Below are 22,452 nucleotides of genomic sequence, written 5' to 3'. Positions count from 1 at the left end.
AGCAGCCAGAAAAAACACAGCAAAGCCAACAGCGTAACATAATTTTTAAACGCTTAAGGAAAGGAATCTTCTTGAGTCAGTTGGCAATTAATCTCAGGTCAAAACACTCAAGCTAGAAATAGGAGGGAAAAGAAGTGAAAGACAGCAAGAAGGTTTCTTGCTTTCTTTATATAACATAGCAACTAATCTACTTATTTGTAGGCCCCACTATTTCATCCCTACTTCCCTAATACTAGCCAAAGGCACCTGGCTAACCATCCCTGTGAACAAAAAGAAGGAAATCAAATGCTCAGTGGACAAAAACATTACCAAATGAAAAGCTTATGAACCCAAGGTTAAACAAGAAAAAAGATAAAAATGAGAAGGGTCGTGGCTGCCTGGACCAAATGAACCTGTATTTTGACATGGACAAGTGGACGCTCACATTCACACAGAATCTTCAGTAATGTACCTATGAATTACCTTGAAAAATCAGCACCTGCCTGTTTGGTACCGGTAAGAACTCACATCCCCCAACCTGACAGTATCACGTTGCTCTGAAATTAAAAAGCTCCTGTACTGAGAGGGACAGGCTGACTTCCAGAATAACCACCTTGTTTTGCCAGGGTGCCTGTGGGTATTGTGATTCAATTCGAACGGGTAACAAAAATCTGTCAAAGAAATTTCATAACTATGCTTATGAGATCCAGAATCACGCAAGATTTTCCTAAGGACGGGAAAAAACCCCAACCACTAGAGGACGGCCCTGACATACCAGTTGAGATTGCTGAATGATAAGTGTATTCATCGTGTCGTGCACTGTTTAAAACACCCTCTTATAATCAAGGAAATGAATCACTAAGTACACAAAATCTTACACTGCTCCCGTAACAAAGACACCACAAAGCAATGACTATTTTATCAGATATCATTCTCTCTACAATAAAAACTGTTTCCTCCAATAATCTCAAAATAAAAATCAGAAAAGCCTTTACTAGTTTTCAGACCTAAATTTCTGAACAAGTCGCACTTTCTAACCTCCACAGATTATCTTAATGGCCTTCAACCACTTTTTACCTAGGTAATTAATGTTTGTTAAAAGAGAAAGCACAGCATGAACAGGTTATTAAATGGAGTGCCACTGATCAAAGCTTAATTTCATTCCAAACTTTCACTCTATGAACTTCAGAGACAGATGCAACAAAAAAATTGACAGGTTTGAGTCAGCCTTAGCACCTTGCAAAAATTGGAAAAACAAAGAGTAACACACTGATCTTGTTTAACACGTGCACATCCTGAAGGACTCAGGAAAGACAGGTGAAAATTATTATCCTGCTTACATTTAAACCGACTGTAATGAGATTTGCGCTAATCCGTGGGTATATCAAGAGTCTGCCGTGCACATGAGTCTCTCTTACACACCGTGCGTGCACTTTGGGTCGTTTCAAAACACTGAGTTTTAGTTACATCATTAAATACTTCAGAACGGTCAGTAGTAAAATTCGTCCTTCAAAATCCAACTTCAAAATCATCATGAAGATGAGATCTATTTTCCAAGCAAAGGCAATGCACTAAATGTCTGACTACTTCTCTCTTCTGCCAACGTTCAAGTTTTGTGATGGAATGTGAGTTTTTGAGAGTATAAACATATTTTTTAAAAGCAAATCTAGAAAATATTAATCGCCATCAATTTAAGTTGGTTGACTTTAAAAAATACCAAGTATTTGAAAACAAAGACTCCCATTTTTGTAATTAAAAGGAAAATTAGGACTAGCTTATTAGACCAAAATTGAGACCCCTGACCCAGGTCAACAGATGTGCACCTTCTAACAGAGTCAGTTCCAAAGCGCTGTGCTCTATCGCACAGGCAGACACCTACCGCCCCATGGTCGGCTCGTACGTCAGTAACCAATTCAATTGGGAAAAAAAAATAAATAACAGTTTTAAGGAAAACAAAACTTAGTCTAAAAAAAACCCCAAAATCTAACAAGCTTTCATTTAAAAGACAGCCAGGGAATTAATTTGAGGAGATATAACAACTTATAAAGTCTGCAGAGTTACTAACAAGCACTCCTGCATTGCAGTGACCCAGACAAAAGGACAAAAGACCACTCAAGTTTGAAATTAAATTGAAGTGACTGAATTAAAAAAAAAGAAGGTAAATTTCTTTACATCCTTATTTTGTCAATTACATTTCAGACTAGATCTGGTGATTTTCAGGCCAAATTAATTTTCCAGACACAGGGTGACAACCATCAAATAGACGGGCCATTAGGCCCACACGCTGCCCATGAGTTCCCCCGAGCCCATGTGCAGCTGACTGAACACAATTTCTCATGGACAGAAGGTCCTACCCACCCGTCTGCAGTCCCAGTGAGCTGTCTGTCCTTCTCCTGTATTGCACTGCGAATGGAAGGAAAGAGGAAACAAGGACCTCCAGTAACAAAGAGCAAAAACAGAGACAAAAACTCGTGGAGATGGAAAACAAACGCTGAGAAGGAGCTGAGATGAAAAGGAAAGCCAAGGCAGCTCAAGTCTGTGTGCCTGAGCATTTGCAGTGTATTTGTTTTGGCACTGACTACAACAGCCCAGCAAATGTGGCAGAACGCTGTTACCTACCCCAGTGAAAAGAGAACAGGGTACCTGATTTATCTGAGGAAACAAAACCAAAAACTGCCTGCGGAGAGTAAACAAAACAACCGTCAAAAGCCGTCTGACCCTGTACAGTTGTGTTCTTGAAAGTTCTCCTGCTCAGACCTAACCATTTGCTCTCACATAAAAATAAAGCACTCAGTGATATTCTGGGTTATTCTGAACTAACTGAATTTACTAAGTAATTTAGTAAATTAGTTCAAACACAGAAAAAATGTCATTAATTTAGCATGTGGATTTCCACCTTAATCGCAGTTCACTAGGCCTCAAACAGCTTCCTTGTGCCAGCTCTCCCCGGTACTTTTTATGGTCCCAGCGTCATCTGCGAACACCACAATGTATGGTTCCGACCAACGGTGAAATTACAGCTCTTACTCAACACAAGCCAGAATGCACGAAACAGATGCCAGGCATATATATTTAGCTCTTGCAGGAAATAGCAGTCTACAGCCAGAATTGCTCTTCAATATCTAACAAAATTATGTCACTTAAGAAAAACATGTATTCAACCGACAGCCATCAGAAAAGCAACAGTTTAAGCGTGCTTCAGAAGTACAATTCCTCTTTAAAAAAATCACCGCATCTCCATTTCAGCATGCACAATCCCATCTGTCTGCAGTTGTTCTTCTAAAGAAAGAACTTAAAACTCTACATAGAACAATCAATGAGTCCAGAGAGAACAAGTAATGAATCCTCAGCCATGCAGAAAGCGAGTCAGAAAAGCTCTGCAGAGCTGCACAGGTGTGCTAGAGGCCGCAATCTCACTTAGGTGCGGCATGGCTCCCTGTGGCTTCGTGAGACCATGCAAAGCCGCCGAGGAATCCCACATCTGAGCCGCTCCGGAGCACTTTCCAGCATCAGCCGGTGCTGCAGCAGCGCTGCAGGTGTGCACAGCACACGGACCCCGCTGACCCAGCCCGACGGCCTCGCCGATGCCCGCGGCTGCTCCGCTTCCCGCTCCAGCAGAGCGCCAGGAACCCCCGCGCACCAAGGACTGCGCTCCAACGGGAATCAGCAGACGCCTGCATGCAGTGCTTCACATCACAGCACTGATTAAAAGCCATTTTCAGTTTCTGTACAATCTCTGCTTTACATATTCGTCTTCTCTTAAATGCCCAAACACAACAGCAAACTGCCTCCGGATCTGCAAAAAAACAGTCTGTGCTCTCTTCCAATAGTCTTCAAGCTCCTCAAAGCAAACACATGCTGCTTTCTGCATTGTTTACTGTACAGAACACGCCTGACCAGATTAAACACTCAGGAGAAAGCATGCCATTTTCTAAATTGGGTGCTTACACTCTCAGACTTCCAAACTACAAAACAGCAACATCACAGAAGTCCTAGAGACACTTAGAAATTAACATAAACCATTGCTCTTTAATTTGGAACAAAGACATTCATGCTTGGATCAACACACTTGTTCTCAATGCTTCCTCTTATTGCTTTTTAGGAGTCTTCCTTCATCACAAACCCCCTGTATCAACTCAGGTAGCTTCAAGGGGAACCGGTTCAGGCCAAAAATGCGATTCAGGCTGGTGCACACGCTCCTCTGATCAATTCCCTAACTTCAGTAAAACCAGCTTCCAAATATCAGTTGTCAAATGCAACACCCCTCCATCATACAGTGACACAGTCGTGTATTCAAATATTCAAAAGCGCCTCCACATTACCTTGTGATGTTATTGTTGCAATGAAGGGAGCTTTTGTGTAGGGGAGAGGAAAAGGTGTTTAACCAATCAGCGTCGCTCCGCCAGCGTGACAGCTCCAGCTCCTCAAATCGCAGAAACGCGAGATAATGATAAAAATAGACACCGGCAGCCTGAACTAACTCTCCAACCCGTTCTGCAATGTTTTGCTATCGCGGGCGGGTCACGTGGCTGCCAGAAACCGCCCGTATCAGTATCTTCACTCACTCTCCTTTTCTGGAAAGGTCAGCAGCAACTTGGCGCAGGGCTGCTGACACGTTCTGAGTCACTTTAAGACAACGTGCTTCATGAGAGATGCCTCGTAATTACAGACTGCAGAAAATTACCTTCCGAATATCTGTCTCCAACTGAGGCAACATCAACAACAAAAAGAACTAAGCCAACAGAACCTTAAAAACAGCATCAAAAGTAATTGAAAAGGCATTAAATGTTGATGAAATATTAATTTATACATGGCCATTTTCACGGTTTAATTTTACATTACCAAGTTGCAGCAAAACCAGCAAATAAGAAATGGTATTTATTGTGAATTGACAGAAACCAGTATTGCATTCCTTTAAAAAAATTAATCTCACTAAAATGAGCAGAAGCAAGAAGGATAGAGGACTCTGTATGCCATTAGGGAGTTAATGTAACAATAATCACATATTACGAGCTGGAACTGAAAAGGGAGGTGCTACATTTTACTATATTAGTAGGAACGTAAAATCCGTTTTTAAAAAGAACCATTTTAATTTGCTTTAAATTAACAAGAGCCTGCTGTTTGTTCACTGGAATGGTTTAAAGTCGATGTGGCTATTTTTTCTCTAGCTCACTTGTTAAAATTTCAAGTTACATGTGCGAGTACTGTATGACTTTTTAATCTTGATTTCTTAAAGCGCACAGCAAACACAGACACTCCCCTGCATGTGGTATCACCATCAATCTCCTCGGTTCCCCCAAGCGTCTGGCACCTTCTTCCTGCCTCCCAGCCGCAATAAATCAGTCGACTGCCCAGCAACTGCCTCTCCCTGTAAGTGCTGGTTTGGGAGAAACACCTCTGAACAACAAAGAAAAAATTGTTCTAATTGCTGAACTTCTTTGTTGAGAAGCAGCATGCCCAGCAGGGTCCTGGGAGCTGTAAACTGGCTGATTTTTTTAAGTTGGAAAGTTATACTAATACCCGAGCATATATTTTTAGCTTTTGCAACCTTATGTTTTTAAAATTGTCTGAAGGGTGGTTCCCTACTGCCATATGCTTTTGGTTGACAACTTGGCTTACCCTTGATACCCTAAAGATAACAGACGGACCTACAGAGTTAGACTTCTTGTCATTAATTTATTTTTTTCAGCAAAGACACATTAGGAACAACAAATTTTCCTGTACTCCTCCTTTCCTTCTAATCATTTCTCCACATTATTCCCGTGTATACTCCCTGTAAAATCACAAGCATTACAGAGTGAAAGAACTGGTTTTGCCAAAGGCAGCAGCAGCACCACACCTTGGCTCCAGGAACCCGGGAAGAGCCCGAGCGAGCAGCAGCCTCCGCACACAGCAGCACCGGCACTGCGAGACAAAGGACAACCCTCTCTCCTTTAAACAGGGACACCTGAAAATACAGCCAGCGTTTCAGTGTTCCCCGACGGGTCGGTGCCCGCAGCACAGGCCGCGCTGCTGCCCTAAGCCGGACCTGCTTCTGAGTTAAACCTACTCGCGTGCATCTACTTTCACACCGAGCATAACTAAACACGCTACAGCTATAGAAAACAAAAACATGGACCAAAACGGACAGCAATCACCGGAGGTTATCTGTGTAGAGGCGTGCGATGATCTATTAAAAGCTAAATTTAAACAACCTTGGGCCCGACACCTTTAAAGGGAAAGCCCCCGAACAAACAGGATCACGCAGGGACAGCACTGAAGACAGGACACGTTTCGAAGATGGCAATTTGCATTATTCAATCAGCGGGCAACACACTAAACCAAGATGACCTCGGCACTCCTACCGACCGCAGAGCAGATGAACGTCACTCCCGAACCCCCCAGACCGCCCCCACCGAGCAGCTCCCTGGATTGCAGGGGGGGGCCAAGCGTCGCCTTCAGCCTCAGCGGCCCAACTCAAACTGCACTCCTCAGTGCCCTTCCAAAACGTACATTAGAAAACAAGAAAGTAGTGGCAGAGTGACTGAACGAGCACACTGACCCTGCGGTGGCCCCCGCTTCCCAGCCCCGCTCCCCCGGGCCGGGCTGAGCACGCAGCTCCTCCGCCAGACAAAAGGATCGCGGGTCCCGCATTCCTCCGCGCCCGCCGGGGCCAACTCAGCCGCCCGCCCCGGGCCGGCCGCGCTGCCGGCGGACAAAGCTGCGCAGGCAAGGCCGGGGCGGGAGCGGGGCTGCCCCCTCCCCCGCCGCGCCGGGACATGCGGCGGCCGCTCCGCGGGGCTCAGGACGGGCGGCCGGGGCAGCGCCGCGGGGTCTCCACGTCCCCAACGCCCCGGAGCGGGGTCCCGCGGGGCGGCCCCCGGCGGGGTGGGGGCCGGGGCGACCCCCCTACCTGCTCCCTCCCCCGTGCCCTCCCCCGGCCGCGAGGCGCCCTCCTGCCCGGGGGCTGCGCGGCCCGCGCCGGCCGAGGAGAACAAAGGAGCGGCCGGCGGCGAGAAGCGCCCGCCCAACGCCGGAGCGCCGCGGGGCGGCCGGGCCACCGCGGGCCGGCAGGGCTGGCGCAGCCTAGGCCGCGCCGGGCGCACTCACCGCTGCAGCACCAGGAGGAGGGCGAGCCCTGCGGGAACTTGGCCGAGTCGGGGGCGATGCAGACGCTGGAGCCGAGGTGCGGGCACTCCATGGCGGGCGGCGCGGCGGGCGGCTCCTCGCGGCGCTACAGCGACGGCGCCCCGCGCACAACAGCCATCTTAGGGCCAACCTCGCGATCCGCGCGCCGGGCTTTGCGGGCAGCCGCCCTCCCGTCCGCGCCCAGCGGCTCCCTCACCCCGCCTCCCGCCGGGCTTTCCGAGCAGCCGCCGTCCCGCCCCGCCCGCGGCCTGTTCGCTGCTGCTGCGCTCCGCGGCTGCCCGCGGGCCCCGGGCACGGCCGGCGGGACGGGGCGGCGCGGACGCGGGGCCGTGCCGGCGGGGAGCGGCTCCCGGCGGCTCTCGGGCTGCCTCTCGTCGCGGCGGAGGCCGCGCTGCCGCGGAGCTCTGCCCCTGCCATCGCCGCTGCTGCCCAAGCGCAGTCTCGGGCGCGAAGCGGAGCCCGGCGCAGGCTGGAGCGGCTCTGCCGTGCGCCGCCCGCCGCGGGCGGCGGTTCCGTGCGCGCCGCTTACAGCACCGGTGCCTTGTGCTTGTGAGGGGAGCGCGCGGGTGTGCGTGCGGTCAGACAGGTGCTGGACAGATGCGATGTGCAGGATGCTCTGCGGTTGCCGCCCGAGCTCTGCCTTAAAAAGCGCCGTGGTTCAGCTTTTCTCCGAAGACAAGAGGGAGACGTGGTCATCTTGTGTCTCTCTGCTGATCATTTGCAAATCTCTTTGTCTCACACTTTTTTTAAAGAGCTCCCTGGCCTCAAATTTAGTTCGTTACTGAATTTCCCACTCTACGACTGTAACCTTTAAGTTAAGCGGTAATACAAGTACAGATGTTGTATTGCAGTTTTTCCAGACAATGCAGAATAAGTTTTATTTTGCATTGCATTGCTTTTTAAGATTTGCATGCTTACACTGGATCAATACAAATGTTCTACTGAAAATACTCAGTTCCTTTTTAAATGTAGCAAGTAAAATGAGATTCATATGTCTTGGTGGTCACAAATCTCCTTGGTTGAATTATTGACCCCCTCTGTTCTTTTTCACCATGTTTACACAAGGGGGAAAAATTCAGAGCATGGAAGATCCAGTTTTCCGCAGCATCAGAAACTACTTTGACTACCCTCAGTGGAGTTAGTTTGTATTTCTAGCTGTGTAGTTAGAAGCAGATTTAATTCATAGATACCAAACTGTGAATGAAATGCCTGCAAATGCTATCTTGACTAAACCATGGAGCTTCCTCATGTCTCTCAATCCTTCAAAACTATCACGTGATTAATCAGGTAAGTAACATTCCCAACATATATTCTACAGAAAGCGTGTATTTCTATAGTTTCCTAACAAATACTGTATAAATAGAGCAAAAATGAATTGAGAGGACAGAATTTTAAATATTGTTTCATACAAGACAACTTTGATATACATCTAAGAAGAATTACTTGTACAAGTTCAAGGAGCAAAAAGGTGGTCGTGTTAGCATGTTTATATGTTAGCCAAGGCATCCTTTGGTTTCTTCTCCACCCTCTGCCATGATGTATAATGAAGACATACGTTAAATCAAAGCAGCAGTTTGCAGTTGCTTTCTGTCTTTTCTAATGAATGCATACATTTAATTCTCTTGTCATGCCCCACGCATCCTTACAGACAAACAGTGAGAACAAAACCTCGATTGGATCTGCCCTTCTCATCTTTCCCTCTGCAGCAGCACCACTTGGTCTGCTCTCAGTATTTTGCAACCAGAGTTTAACCAGAACAGTTCTCATCACAGAGTGGTTGGGGATGGAAGTGACCTCTGGAGATCATCTGAGAGCATCTGAGCTTAGAATTTGGCCCTGAATTGGTATCTTGCATATATACTAACAATTTACAGGGGAGAAGTTTGCCCGGAGGGTTCTTCAGTTCTGCCGTATTTCTCAGAAATAAAATCTGTGGTCTTAAATACTTGAAAACATTAAATTGCCTCCCTTGTGTATGTATAATGATATGGTCTAATTATGCAGTAGCAGATTTTACCACATAATCTTGGCTTTCTTCAGCAATCACTAGATGAGCATCACTCTGGATGAAGTGAAGCAGATTGTTGCCTCAGACGATTTCCTCATTTGCTGTAGAAATTGGAGAGCATGGAATGAAGAAGGGACGATGTTGGAGGAGTAGAATGAATGCTAACCTAAAGAACTAGAATCTAATTCAGTCTTTACCACACAATTCTTACATGCCACCTGGCAAGTTATTTAAACCAATTTTTCTACTACGTAGACCTGTTTGCTTAAGACTGGATTTTCACCTCCTGTTTCCCAAAGGTGTAAAAACGAAACATTCAGATACAATGGTGACAGCAATGGAGACTACACAGAAACCCACCACAAGGAAATGAATTTTTTACTCAGTGCAGATGCAACTCTGTGACAGACAACTGCCATGGAAAATATCAACAGAAGGCATCAGAATATAGGTAAGTTATAATACAAGGTCTCAGCCTAATAAAACCTTTACTACAGCCTGGCCTAGCATCTCTGTGAGTTATATGCAATGCCTAGAGCAGACAGAAGCTTAGGTACATGCATCTGTGTATCAAAGTATGCTACAGCACATTAAATACCACAAGCACATTTCCGGCAGCATGTTGTCTTACTAACAAATCTATTTCCATTTCCTGCACGTCTCTGAAAATAAAGGTTTCACTGTTTCAGTCATTGGTCATAATGCCACAAGCAACTCCCTTTACAAGGTTCAACATTATTCTCTAAAAGGCAAGATGTCCAAAATGAAGGATAAAAATGTAAAACTCGGCAAATGCCTACAGCAAGCATTTGTGACAGTATTAGGAAGATAAGATTAAAGCATGTAAATAGGCCTGGCTCCCTTCAAGCATGTCCCCGACACTTCGGCGCACACACCTTGAGGGGGCGGTGTGACACAAAGATTGTGCAAAGGCACCGGGAGCGCCAGAGGACAGACGTGTTCTTCATCCCCCTGTAAGAAATTACCTGAGCTTCTGCTTCCATAGGATTCATGGTTCTCTCCAGTGCTCTCATTTCTTAGTGAGTTTCTTCTTGCGGGGAATAACGTTGACCATCGCAGTACAATTGTATTAGGGTGATACGGATTCCATCAGAACAGAAAATGACTTTGTCTGGTTTAAGCCTAATTCAAGTGTGTATCTGAGGTCTACAGAGCAGCTGCATTCCCAAAAACACATAGAAAAGAAGGAAATTGGCCAAAGAAATTGCATGCTATGGGTAGGATCCACATGGGCTAGATTGTGTAGAGACATGCAAACACACATATATATGGGTTTTTTTCCTTGTATATTTCCTTCTATGTGTGTGTGTATATATATATGTTTCTCTAGAAGGATGTTCCTCACACAGTCAGAAGGATGGTGGTATATACTGGAGTTGTTCTACTAACCTGAGTTCAGAGTAGCTGAGAGCTGCCTTTGTGTGCTTCCTTCAAATGGAATCCCCAGGCTGTTTCACTCTCCTTTAAGCCCATGAGTCAGAGTGGGCCCAAGGCACAATTTGTTAATGTGCCCCTGTCAGGAAAAAAAAAAAATGTCCTTTTCCACAGTTTATGTTTACCCAAAGAGATCAAGCATTTCCTGGGCCCTGAGAACAACTTGGTATTCCATAAAGTCTGTTGTGACAGATTGGATTTTCCCGTAGCTGCAAAATCTGGCTCATAGAAGTGGACATTTTGGAAAGGGAGCTTTGAGGTCCTCTAGACTGGATCCTCCTCTGCAGGAACTAAACAGTCCTTGAGTATTAAAAGCTCTCCAACATAATCGCTGTTTGCACCACAGCATTAAGAATGCTAAATGGGAATGCAAAAAGTGGGCAATCTGCTGCAGCCTGATCGCCCAGACAAGCGGATTGAAATCCTGAGGATGTGGCTCTAGTTCGCTGTATTTTGGGAGCTGTAGCTGGGGAAAAGAGCGCAGTCACAGCAGGAAGAGAGTTGTGCAACAGACAGGCAAAGAACTGTTGTCTTTTTATCAGAATTCTCATTTTCAACAAAAAATAACAGATATTCATATGAGCTTCCAGTCCTTTCATTTCTGAGAGCCTCTGCTGATTTTAAATCGCTTTTCCAAGGATTCCAGAAGTATCTTCCTGAACAAAGGCAACGCTTTAAATCTGATCCAAACTTCGCCTTGTCTGCACCATCACAGCTCAATCATAATGCAAGGCATAAAAAAGGTGAATGTGATGATTATTCTGTGTGCTGGTTTTTTTTAACAAACCAAAGGAGATGTGAAAAGTAAATGATACAAATAAACAGAATGTTTTTTTAATTCTCCACATGGTTTTCCTAAGGTGTTATTTGTACAGACAAAGAGTTATTTTTAATTCATGCTTTACACAAATGCATTGAAGTTCTCATATGTCTGGCAGCTTTCCACACCAGCTTCATTAATTGTTATACTGTCCTCAGGAGTCTGTTCAATAATGCAAGTGCATCATGGTGACATCCAGGAGTATTATTTCATGTCACTGGCATTTAGCTTTTACTGTAATCAGTTGTGTAAATTTTATATTATTTCCAAATGCAGTCTGGAAAACATAATAATGATTCGGTACTTGTGCTTAAGCTAATTCTAAGATCAGCAGGGTTTATTTAATTCTGTCTTTATCAAAACAGAACATTTTATAGCCAATGTAACTTATTTATCTTCATCACAACTGAACAAGGCCTACTCAGTAATTTTTGGCAAATAAGGGAACTACTGGTATATTTAAAAAAACTTGGCAGCTCAGTTTACGTACTGTGTCGGAGCACAGAGAAGAATTCCCAAGCACCCTATCAGAAGAAAACCCAGTACCACCTATTTGCCCAGGACCAGCCTATCTGCCCATCAATCAGATCTAGGAAGGGGAAACTATCCAAAAGCACTTGAGTCATTCCAAGTGTTAAAACTGGCAAGGAACTTCCAAGTAACCTGAAACTTGCTATTTCTTAAGTCACATGGGGCAAAAGCACATACATTTTTAATCCACAAACACTGCATGTTTAAATGACATGCAGGTTTTCAATTTCTCTGATGTGATTAGCTTGTTGCGGAAAATAAGCAATAATCCCGTCACAAAAACTAAAAGAAGAATTACTTAGATGATAATCTGGGAGGACTGGGAAGAGAATGAGATAGTGCAGAATGATACTACTTCAGATAAAACTCAGGAATCAGAATGTGGAATCTATTTGCCTATGAAAGGAATGTGTAAAGAAAATATTGTAAAAGAAGTGTTTAAATTAATTTCTACAGTCCCATTCCAAATACTTAAAAATGACATGATAGGAAAGTCCCAGGATGAACTGGGTGAACTAATATGATGTTTTTCACCTCTAAGGTCTGTTATTTCCATGTAGAATATTGCTACAGTAAAAGTATCATATGTAACCATGAATTGTAACTGTACACAAACAATATCATTTTTCCCTCTATATTAAACAAGACTGTTGATAGCCAAAATATTCTACAAGCTATTTTTGCTTCTTTGTTTGCTGTAAGCGACAAAGGCATCCCACTTGTCTCTCTGCTGCATGTACTTGCTTCTAGTTTTGTGCAAAGAGTTTTGTACTGTACTGCACACATATGTGATCTTGGTTCTGCTTCACTGACCAAAAAGGACCGTAAATATTAACACAAAAGGTGCCAATGCCTCAGAGTATTTTGATTCTGAAGTCTCATGACTTCAAAGCAAAGCATCCCTAGGAAAAAGTTGCCATTGTACACAAAGATAGTTTGTGCACTTCAGTGATACCTGAGTTGAAAAGAGGCTTGTGCTGGCTCACAAATGGCAGCATTTTACCCTGTCTGGAAATCACCTCATTACCAGGGCAACAGGAATTTTCCTGCCTTGTCACTAGGATTACATTCTTTGTTATTATGTTACTCTTCAGGCTCAGTTATTCACAACGTTGAGCAGCAATCTGAATTGTGAAAAAGGAGACCATTGTTTCAGGTGTCCTTTCCTTGCTCCCTTCGCTTAACATCCGCAGATTCAAGGACTGAACAAATCCAAACATACAAGCAATGTAAAATAGGCTCAAAACAGATTACTTAGCACCATCTATCCCTACTGCATGTTAGCAGTTTTGTAAAGTAGCAAACAGCTGGAAAAACAATGCAGGGATCTCATCATAGTGATCCTTTCATAAAATTATAATTGTTTCAGTAGAAAATCACTTTGAATGTTTCATCATGTCCTACAAATTAGTGAAGCCTAAGCAATGTGAGACTTCATTGCTGTACTGTCTCTATCCTAAGCACGGAATTTACAGTAGATAAAGACTGTCTGGCCTGCATTTAGAGCATGGGATTTCACTCTTGTAAACATGACTGAGCATCCAAGCCCAAGAAATTATTAAATTTGTGTGGTGTGTAGTGTAGTTTAAAAAAGGGGCTTTTAATTCAGGACACCCGATTCTCCTTTGTCTCAATACCAAGCTGAAAGGAAAATGGCAGGCTCAACATCTTCCAGGTACATAAGGGCCGAAACTTTGAAGTACAGGTTAACCAAGACATGCTTGTGGAATATCAGGATAATTTTCTTTAGATGAGTAAATGCAACAACTGTAGAAGATCAAAAGGCTGATCTAAATAGCCAGAGCATTTAGGTACTCATAAGTATGGCATGTAATCATGCGTCTTGCTCCCAGATTCAAGGCTTAAGCTTTACACCAGAGCTACTGGTATTCCTCCCGTAAGGTAAATCTGCTCACTCCAGTGTTCTTCCATGGAAACAGAGGTTAACAAGCCTGACTTCTCATTACAGCTTCTCACCTGCATAGACAGGGCTGCATTTTGCCATTCCTCAGCAGGCTGCTATCCCAGACAGCTAATTTGCTGATGTCTAGAGCCGACCCTGGCTGTTAACTACAGAAAGAGCACTGGTACGTCACCTTGTCATGTGGGAAAACAAGCAGATATTGTTGATTGTGCTGTAAAACTATTAGCAATATGATACAGCAATGTATCTATGTACAAGGAAGGTAAGACTTACAACTTCCTGCAGACTTCACTTCTTCCTGCAAGTACATGCACTGTGGTCTTTTTGTATATGTTGTTGGCACATGCTGCTTATATTGTTTGCAAACACTTCTTTTCTCAGAGAGGCTGAAATTAAAAGTGAAATTAGAAATCCATCTGATTTACCATCATTTGGACAGATTGGTGCAGCTAATGTGGAAAAACTCTTCGTGCATTGCCTTCCAGTGAAGACACCCTTCCCATTCCCAGCAGCACCTCTGCAAGCAAATGGTTTGCAGCAGTTCACAGTTCTGTAATAGGAGATGCTGTTGAGCAATGCTTATAATCCATAGTGCTGGGTTATGCTGGTCCCCTTTACCATATTCGCTATGATAATGCGGTTATTGCTACGTATGAAATACCACATTGCAGCTCTGGACACAAGCGTGCTGCGGTAAACAAGCAGGTGGGAGAACTCCAACAGCCCCCTGCTCCAGAGGCTGCATGAAAAACCCTTTTGTGGGGAGGTTCAAAGCAGCAGCTGCAGCACTGCTGCACTGCCCTCCAAAGGGAGCATGGGCCAGGAGGTGTGGACTCCCTGCATCTCTCGATGACAATATTTTCAAAAATTTTTTGAACATAAGGTTAAAATATAAGCAGAATACATTTCATTTGAAGCGCACCCATTTTTTATGCCGTCAAGCAAAGAACTGATCTCCAGTTCCTTCTTCCTCTTCCCCCCTCCTAACTCCCTGGCTTTTGCAGTCACTATTAAGAGATTTAAATTTCTGGAAAACTACAACACTGACTTCTTTCACATTGGCTTTTAAAGCCAACATATAACTGGCAAAGTGTTTACCAGCAAGACAAACCAAGCAAGCTAATAAAATACTGCTTGGAACACAGCTTGCATTGAGTTTCTGCAGGAGCAGAGCTCATTCTGCAAGTCCAACACTAGAAGATGGCTATTTTAATCACCCTGTAGTTGCTTAAGCATAAATTCTCCTGTCGCTTTAGAAGAGTCTCAGCCCAGAGCACTAAGCCATAAATACATCTGGAGCTGAGGTTGAAGAGGAGTTAATATTCATTTCTCTAGTTTTGTTTTAAAATATATCTTTAGATCTCTTGATGTGTAGCAGACATCAGTGAGTCACTCCAGACAGTTTAAAGATATTTTGGAAAAAGCTGTAATGTGAGTTTTTGGTGGTGATTTGTTTTTGTTTTTTTCCAGTCACAAGCAGGCTTGGCTTAGTTATTTGGTTTTGTTTTGTAATAGAAAAAGAACTAAAGTTGCATAGAAGTTAATGAGCGTGTAACATCCCTCAGCCACGCAGACACCCCTAGAGACAGGAAAGGACTTCTGATCTGACACCCGTGTTGATGAAGCAAGTGGAGCGGTGACAAAGGGCCTTTGCATTCATCCTCTGCGCAGCAGCATCAGCTGCAGTGAACCTGTATGCTCAGAGCAAAGAGCACAATTGCACCAGTGGAAGAAGAAAACAGAGCACTGAAGCCATTTTTCCAGACTTTCCCAATTCATACTGCTTTATGTGTCTGGCTGGCTGCAATATGGAAAGTGTGCAGCACCTACAGATACTTACAAACGTGTAGAGACAGAAATTAAGCAGAAGGAAGTCAGTCACAGTCAGCAAGTGAAAACCATCATGGGGACTCCTGGTATCCTGTCCAGATCACTCCCTTCTACCCTGTCAGCTTAGAACCCAGACAAGGCCTGATCTGAGGAGGCGAGTATCTGAATGCCTCTGCCTTCCCTAGAGCAGGACTTTTGTCTGGCTACTCCTTTGGTGTCTCACCTTTAAGCTCCTAGCCAACACCATGCCCTTGTGTGGTGAATGAAGCAGACAGAGGCCAGCAACAAAAATGATCCTGTTATTGTGAGGAGTATTTCTGGCAGGATTCAGGAGCACGAAGCCATGAGGGGAAAGCTGTGTTCCATCTTTAGCAGAATGCCTCACTTTGCTCTACTTTGCTTCTTGACTTGTTTGCTTGAGCCTTTTTTAAACCACACTTTTGGGCTTTCCAGTGTGTGCAGACAGGACAAATATAGTGACTCACAAGTGTATACCTATTATTTAGTTGTTATATAAAGCCCACCTGAGAGCACCATGAATTCACATTTTAGGTTTGCTGGAAACTTCTTCTGGAAATTTGTTCTGGTCTGTTACCACCTTGCAGGGATCCTTCCTCAGCCGCCCACCACAAGCAAATCCTCAACATATTTTTAAATGAGTACAGAGGGGCCCTGTGAGTCACAGCAGTGACCACAGAAAAAGTTTTGCCTTTGAGATCCTTTTATTATTTCATACAGCTTTACTAGGTAACTTTTCATAACATAGGATACCATTTGTGCTTTTCATGTGGTGGCAGGGGTCACCATCCTGGCAGGTGACAAGGAAATTTTTTGGAGCCTATTTTAGATACCAGTTCTTGTTGCACATCATTCATATAGTTATTACTTCTCCCCCATTCAAAGACTTAGGTCCTCAGCTTCACTCTAATGATGGGGAAAGACCTCAGTCCCTGCTAACGTGGAATCTAGGACAGGCTGATGAATCAAAGATTGCAATAAAAAAAAGTGACAGATCTTTCTCTAGAGGGGTAATGCCATTGTTCAGATAAATGCAAGAGATGAAGAGAACTAATATTTAATGCTTCTACTCTATTTGCTTTGCAAAGCTCATTTAAATGTGCTTCAGAACACAATCACAGTGAAATATTCTCAAGTTTATGCCGTATCATTACTGCTCAGTCAGTACCACAACCCAGCACATCAGAAGAGATAGTACTCTGAGCCAAAGACCAAGACAAGATGCCTCTGCTTTACTGAGGGATTTGCAAATCCCCAAATTTTCATATTATTTTCTGGAAATCCTGCAGAAAATCTGGCATCCTCCTGAGGTGTGCTGGAGAGAGGGGAGGGCAGCCTGGAGCTCGTGCTGCTGCAGGACGTGGGCAGCAGGAGGGTGGGCACACGGCCCCCAGCCCTTGAGTCACCGGCAGCTGTCATTGCAATCACCAGCTCAAGCTTATCAAAGGAGCTGCTTGTTGAGCTGGTGGCAAGGAGCATGGAAGCACTCTGCTGTGCCCAGTGCTGATGCCCTGGACGCGCTTTCGAAGCCCAGGATCCTCACTGGGCTGGCCGACCTGTTAGGGATGGGCTGCCTTTGGTTTCAAGCTGAGCCGTTCTGATCTCAGTGTTCTCCATCTACCTCTAGGCCTTCAGCAAATCTCCTGTCTTCCTGTTTGCTTTGTCAAACCCTAAAAAAGCAAACATTGCAACATCGCAGGGATGTAGCACAATATTAGAACACGGATTTCAATAGTAATGACTCAGGCTTAATGGACTGTCTGCAGAGCTCATTTCTCACCTGCCAGTTCACAGTTCCTAGAAGGCTGAATAGGTTTAGGAACAAACAGTGTATTCAAAGAGGAACACCTTGACTACAAAAAGCTGGAGAGGCTATTGTAATTTATCCCTATTTTCAAGCAAAAACCAATCCTGAACATTGATTACTGAAGATAGACAGCCAGCAGTTTTCTACAACCGTTGGGAAACTTTCCACAGCCCTGCTGCAGAACACTGCTGTGCTGGGGAACAACACCTCTGGGGGCAGCATCAGGCACCCCCCTGCAAGGGCTCTGGGAACCCACTCGCATACAAGATGATCCTCATGTCCTAAAAGTTACATGGAATAAGCCATGCTCTTGCAGAGCATGCTGTAATCATGGCCAGGCCCTGCACCTACAGTTCATTACAAAGCAGAGCATCTACCTCCTCCCTGTGATGGAGAACCTCTGTTAAGTCGCATTGTTTATTATCTATTAGTAACAAAAAGGTTAATGTTTAGTTTTGTATATACTCAGCTTGTCATTCATTGCATATATTCCCCACATGCAACTAAGCAGATACTTGACAGATCTTTTTCTCAGACACAGAATGTAATACCTTCAAATTAACTGGCAAGATATTTCGACTTTTGACTCACACGCATGCCAAGATTAGAAATATTTCTAACTGCTTATAGTTACAGCCGCTGTAAACACAGCATTCAGTCTGCTTCTTTTATGGGTGCTGCTTAACCTATTCTAAGCATCACAGTTTAGTCTACTGCTTAAAAACAAGTTTTTTTCCCCACCAGCTGGGACCTGAGGCCAAGCTGCTTTGCAGTCATGTTTTACTGTAATAGGTTAAATTCAACCCAGCAATTCGAGAGAAATGAATCCTTCTGAAAACATATTCTGAACAAAACAAGAAATTCTGGAGTCCTGCTCTGCTCAGCCTGCCGGTTCCCAGCACGTTTAGCACGTACTTCAGAACACACAAGAACCCTTGAATCTGACTTCACTGGGCTATTCTGCTATAGCAGAAATTTCTTCCATAACGGCATAATATTTTGGGAGGGTAAATGGAAAGTCACTAACATATAGGGAATTTCAGAGAGGCAGAATATAATTAAGAGGGCAGGACATTGGATCTATGAATTCCTGCTCTAACTCTGTGGCTTGTAATGACCAGTGATCAGTATCTTGGTTTTGTACATCATTCCCAATATGAAGGATTCTTTTGAAGTAATTTTTACCTTCCAGACTTGCTGACGTAATGAAAATGAGAAAAGAACAAAATGAATACACAGCAGGAAAAAATCTACCATTATGGATGTGCCTCAGGATGCACCTTCAGTGCCTTTGCCAATAGAGAGGTTATCTATTTTCCCCACAGTTTATCTGATAATGCAAGTTTCACTCCAATGCCTGATCTCTGCCATAAGGAGTTAATTTGCATTTATCTTTAACAGCTAGCTACCTAGTAATGATTTTATATATTAATGTATACCTTCAAAATATTAAATGGCTATGTCCATCCCCTCCTAGTTGTTTTCTAACGTATTTATTATATATCCTTATTCTGAGACACCCAAAATATTATTAACAAGTTGGTTTGTTAAGGGGTCCCTCTCACGCACACTTTTTCTGGGGTCTTTTTGTCCTCATCTAGTGATTCCTGAGGTGCGAGTCCTAGTTCTACAGTCAAGAGGACTAAACACTTATTTCCAGGGATTAAATTACCCCTATCCCTAGCTCTTACTTTCCAAATGCCAGTAAGACCTAAGTTCTGGTAAACAGCAAAACACCTGCTGTTTCTGTGGGCTCATTTGGTTTGTCGCTGGAAAACAAATGCAAGACTCAAATTTCTGGGACTTGCACTAAAATTCACCTGCAGGAAGCACGTGGAGCCAGCTGGCGCGAGTCAGTGCCAGGGTTTCCTCCTTGCCTGTGCCCCACGAGGAGCTATCCCCAGCACAAAGGTTTGGCTGTGAAAAGCAGAGGCAACACCTAGTAGGGTTAACTATCCTCAGCTTCCTCTGCTTGCCAAGCAACTAGCTGAAAGTATGTGAGCTTTCAGTAGGGTAGGTATGATATAAGCAAAGATACTGAACAGTTTCCTGCATTGGATAGTAATTTAGAAATGCACTTGTAAGAGACTGAAAGGCCTAAAGGAGGATCATGTCAAGGAAGCAAGGAACTTATCTTAGATAAAAATACCACTCATAAAATACCATAACCTGGAAACGGGCAGTTTGACAATAGAGTGACCTTTCTAGGAGAGCCAGTGTCAAAAAGAAGACAACAAATACAAATAGTTTGGAAAAATGGCTATTGTGGCTCATTTATAATATGAACAGTTTTCATAAAAAGGCCTACACAGCCTATTTCATATATTGTGTAGTCATTAAAGGTCTATTGACTTACTGCAAATGGTGACAGCATCACTTGACATCTGCATTTTTCATTTCTTTTTCCCATGTCTTGTTCTCACACCTACTGTAATCACAGTTGAGGGCATTGCCATGAAGAAGTAATTCTCGGAATAACAAACAGAGTATTTATTAATCCAAACATGAAGAACAAATTAGAAAACATGAGCTAATAGGAAGTAGTTTCACAATATGGGAGCCAAATGTCACTGTTGTATCTGTCAATCCGTACTTAAGTGTGCTGGCCAACTAAATGCACACAGCCATTTTCAAAACAAGGATATTTACACATGAAGGTGTTTACCCATGTCCATCTCCTTGCAATATTCAACCTGTGTGTCCACTGTGACCACTACCATACCAAAAGCACAAACCTGAGCAAGGGGCGTCTCTTTTTAGTATACTTAAGCCTGAGCACTGCAGGGAGCAGCAGCAGTAATCTTGGGTGGTGGTCTCAGTGTACCACGTGCAATAGAGCTCACATATCTACCTCCTGAAGGACAGCACATGTTCAGACGTATCACAGAAAACAACAATAGAGTAAATTTTCACAGTAAATTAGCATTTTGCTCATCTAAGTTACTCAGGAGGATGGTCTGCAGTAAGAGCACTTTATATGCCCTGAGGCACAGAAGAAACATGGCTCTTGAACAGAAGTAATAGAGGGCTGATTTGGTTATAGATTTGGTTACAGCACTGCCCAGGTCTCATCATAAATGTCTCCACAACAGTGTGGCCTTCTCTCATTTTCCTTACCTAATGGCCATTTACCCTCTCATTGTCTAATTTTTACAGCACTATGCCCTAGGAAGCAAAGTTCTACCCTTTTTTCTGTTCCAAATTCTACATACATAGACTGGGAGGAAAAATTGGTACAGAAGAATCTGACTGAAAGTAACAGTGCTGACAACAGTGCATCTTCTGCCCTTAGAAATATACCTCAATAGAGGGAATCTTCTGGTTTTAAAGCAGTTCAGTTCTTACACCGTGAAACTGAGGTAGTGTTTAATACTCCATTATGTTTGTCATGTTGAGGTGCCATAGAAGCTCAAGTTTCAGTGTAATTTGGAGAAAATCAGCCTGTACTGCAAACTCCTGGTTAGCTAGACCGCAGCTGAGTGGTGGTATTCTGGTCCCATTGCCACGGGGACTCCTGTGGCATAAGCCAGGCATGCTCTGCTACCTGCTCAGGTGAGAACAGCACAACTGGAAGTTTTGCAATTAACTGCTCTAGAGAAAAACAAGGAACAGAAATCGTGGAGCTGCTAAGCAAATCCATATTCAGACCAGAGAACACCCTGCACTTGAACCTGCTTTTAAAAAGGATCCATGATCCTTAATTGCATCAGGTGGGGAGTGCTGTCTGCTGACCGGAGCAAGGCCTCAAACCCTGGGGACTGTCAGCTCAATTTTTCTCCAGCATTGGGACATTAGGCAGCCTGTCATTCACCCTTGCATTCCTTTGCCTCAGCTTTAAAATGGGAAATCACAACTAGGAAGAAACAGGATATGGAATCATGTTATATTACAGTATAATTGCACTTCAGCAGTTCCATTCATAGCAGCACTGAATCTCCGCTGAAGCCCGTGGTCCTGCTGGGTGGTTGCGTTTGGGTTTTTTCTCCATTACCCACATCATCTTTCAGCTTCCCTGTTCTTGGCTCTATTTGTTGCATACTGCATTGTAAACATTTATTTTAATACGGCAAACACCCGCATTCATGGAAGACGTTTTTCAGCATAATGGGTTGCCTTAAACTTCTCCCATGCACTTCCAGGATCACTGTCACATTAGTCTATATGTTGCTACTGCCTTGACGAACACCACTGAAGTTAAGAGACAGTGAAGTTAAAGACTGATAAACCCACACCACAAAATTTCAACTTGACCTTTCACACTGGGGATCTAAATCTACTACTTCTCATGAGCTCTGCCAGTCTATGAAAACCCTCCTCTGCCTCTGCCTTGGACTGATGTTGAGATGAAAACCAACTGCTAGCAACCTAAAATTTCTTAAAGATGGACTAAACGGTGAGCCCTGTGTGGTTTGGGCAGAATACAGGCAGGTAATTGTGTCAGGGAGCTGGGTTTTTTTCCCTCTTTTTCTGTGGCTTGTATTTTGCAAGCAAAGAGCTTTCTATCCAGCTGGCCTTGAAAGCACAAGTGCTGCCTGGAATTCCTTCCAAGGATGTGAAGCAAAACTACAGCAGAAACTGGGGAAGGTGAGATATAGATTGTGAAAATGCAAAAAAAGAGCTGAGGGAGATTCTAAGAATCAGAGCATACTTCGGCATGGTGAACTTTTCAAGAACACTGGCAGAAAAGAGGAAGGAAGGAGATAAGAAAACACAGTTTGGCAGATAGCTCAGTCCACACCCTCCTACACAACTGAGTCTTTTTGTAGAGGAGGCAATTTGCAACTGTAATTGATACCAGCTTTAGCAGCCTGTTGGACAGGTTGCCAGTTATGTGAAGGGTGATGACAAAACAATTTATTCTACAGAAACTTACAAAATTATATTTCCAAACTTCCAACAGGTTAGGGAAGGCCCTGCATGCCGCGACAACTGTGTGCTGACTGCACAAGTGC

General features: G+C 43.9%; 1 protein-coding gene and 2 long non-coding RNA genes across 6 annotated transcripts in view; 1 reads left to right on the top strand and 2 right to left on the bottom strand.

Annotated features, from left to right (window-relative positions):
• Positions 1–7,417, bottom strand: part of USP3 (ubiquitin specific peptidase 3) — a 41,334-nt gene extending 33,917 nt beyond the window's left edge. Inside the window, exon 1 of one of the 3 annotated variants that reach the window (XM_082061357.1) lies at positions 7,069–7,417. In XM_082061357.1, the coding sequence (XP_081917483.1) occupies positions 7,069–7,159 (91 nt within the window). In that variant the 5' untranslated portion in view covers positions 7,160–7,417. Of the gene's footprint in view, positions 1–4,048; positions 4,281–4,301; positions 4,414–7,068 lie in introns of those variants that run through there. The other 2 variants (XM_082061359.1, XM_082061358.1) reach the window with 2 other exon arrangements.
• Positions 7,418–7,422: 5 nt separating this feature from the next.
• On the top strand, positions 7,423–19,721 carry LOC309443954. The gene is made up of 3 exons (XR_014184887.1): positions 7,423–9,566; positions 13,891–14,008; positions 18,693–19,721. It is a non-coding gene; the product is annotated as an uncharacterized lncRNA (long non-coding RNA).
• Positions 19,722–19,886: 165 nt separating this feature from the next.
• Positions 19,887–22,452, bottom strand: part of LOC309443955 — a 32,663-nt gene continuing 30,097 nt past the window's right edge. For both annotated transcript variants that reach the window (XR_014184888.1, XR_014184889.1), the window contains exon 6: positions 19,887–19,968. This is a non-coding gene — a long non-coding RNA (uncharacterized lncRNA). The remainder of the gene's footprint in view (positions 19,969–22,452) is intronic.

The sequence above is a fragment of the Streptopelia decaocto genome (assembly GCF_964273445.1).
Source record: "Streptopelia decaocto genome assembly, chromosome: 9".
Lineage (NCBI taxonomy): Eukaryota > Metazoa > Chordata > Aves > Columbiformes > Columbidae > Streptopelia > Streptopelia decaocto.
Note: the sequence above shows the minus strand (reverse complement) of the source record. Positions and strands in the feature narration are given on the sequence as shown.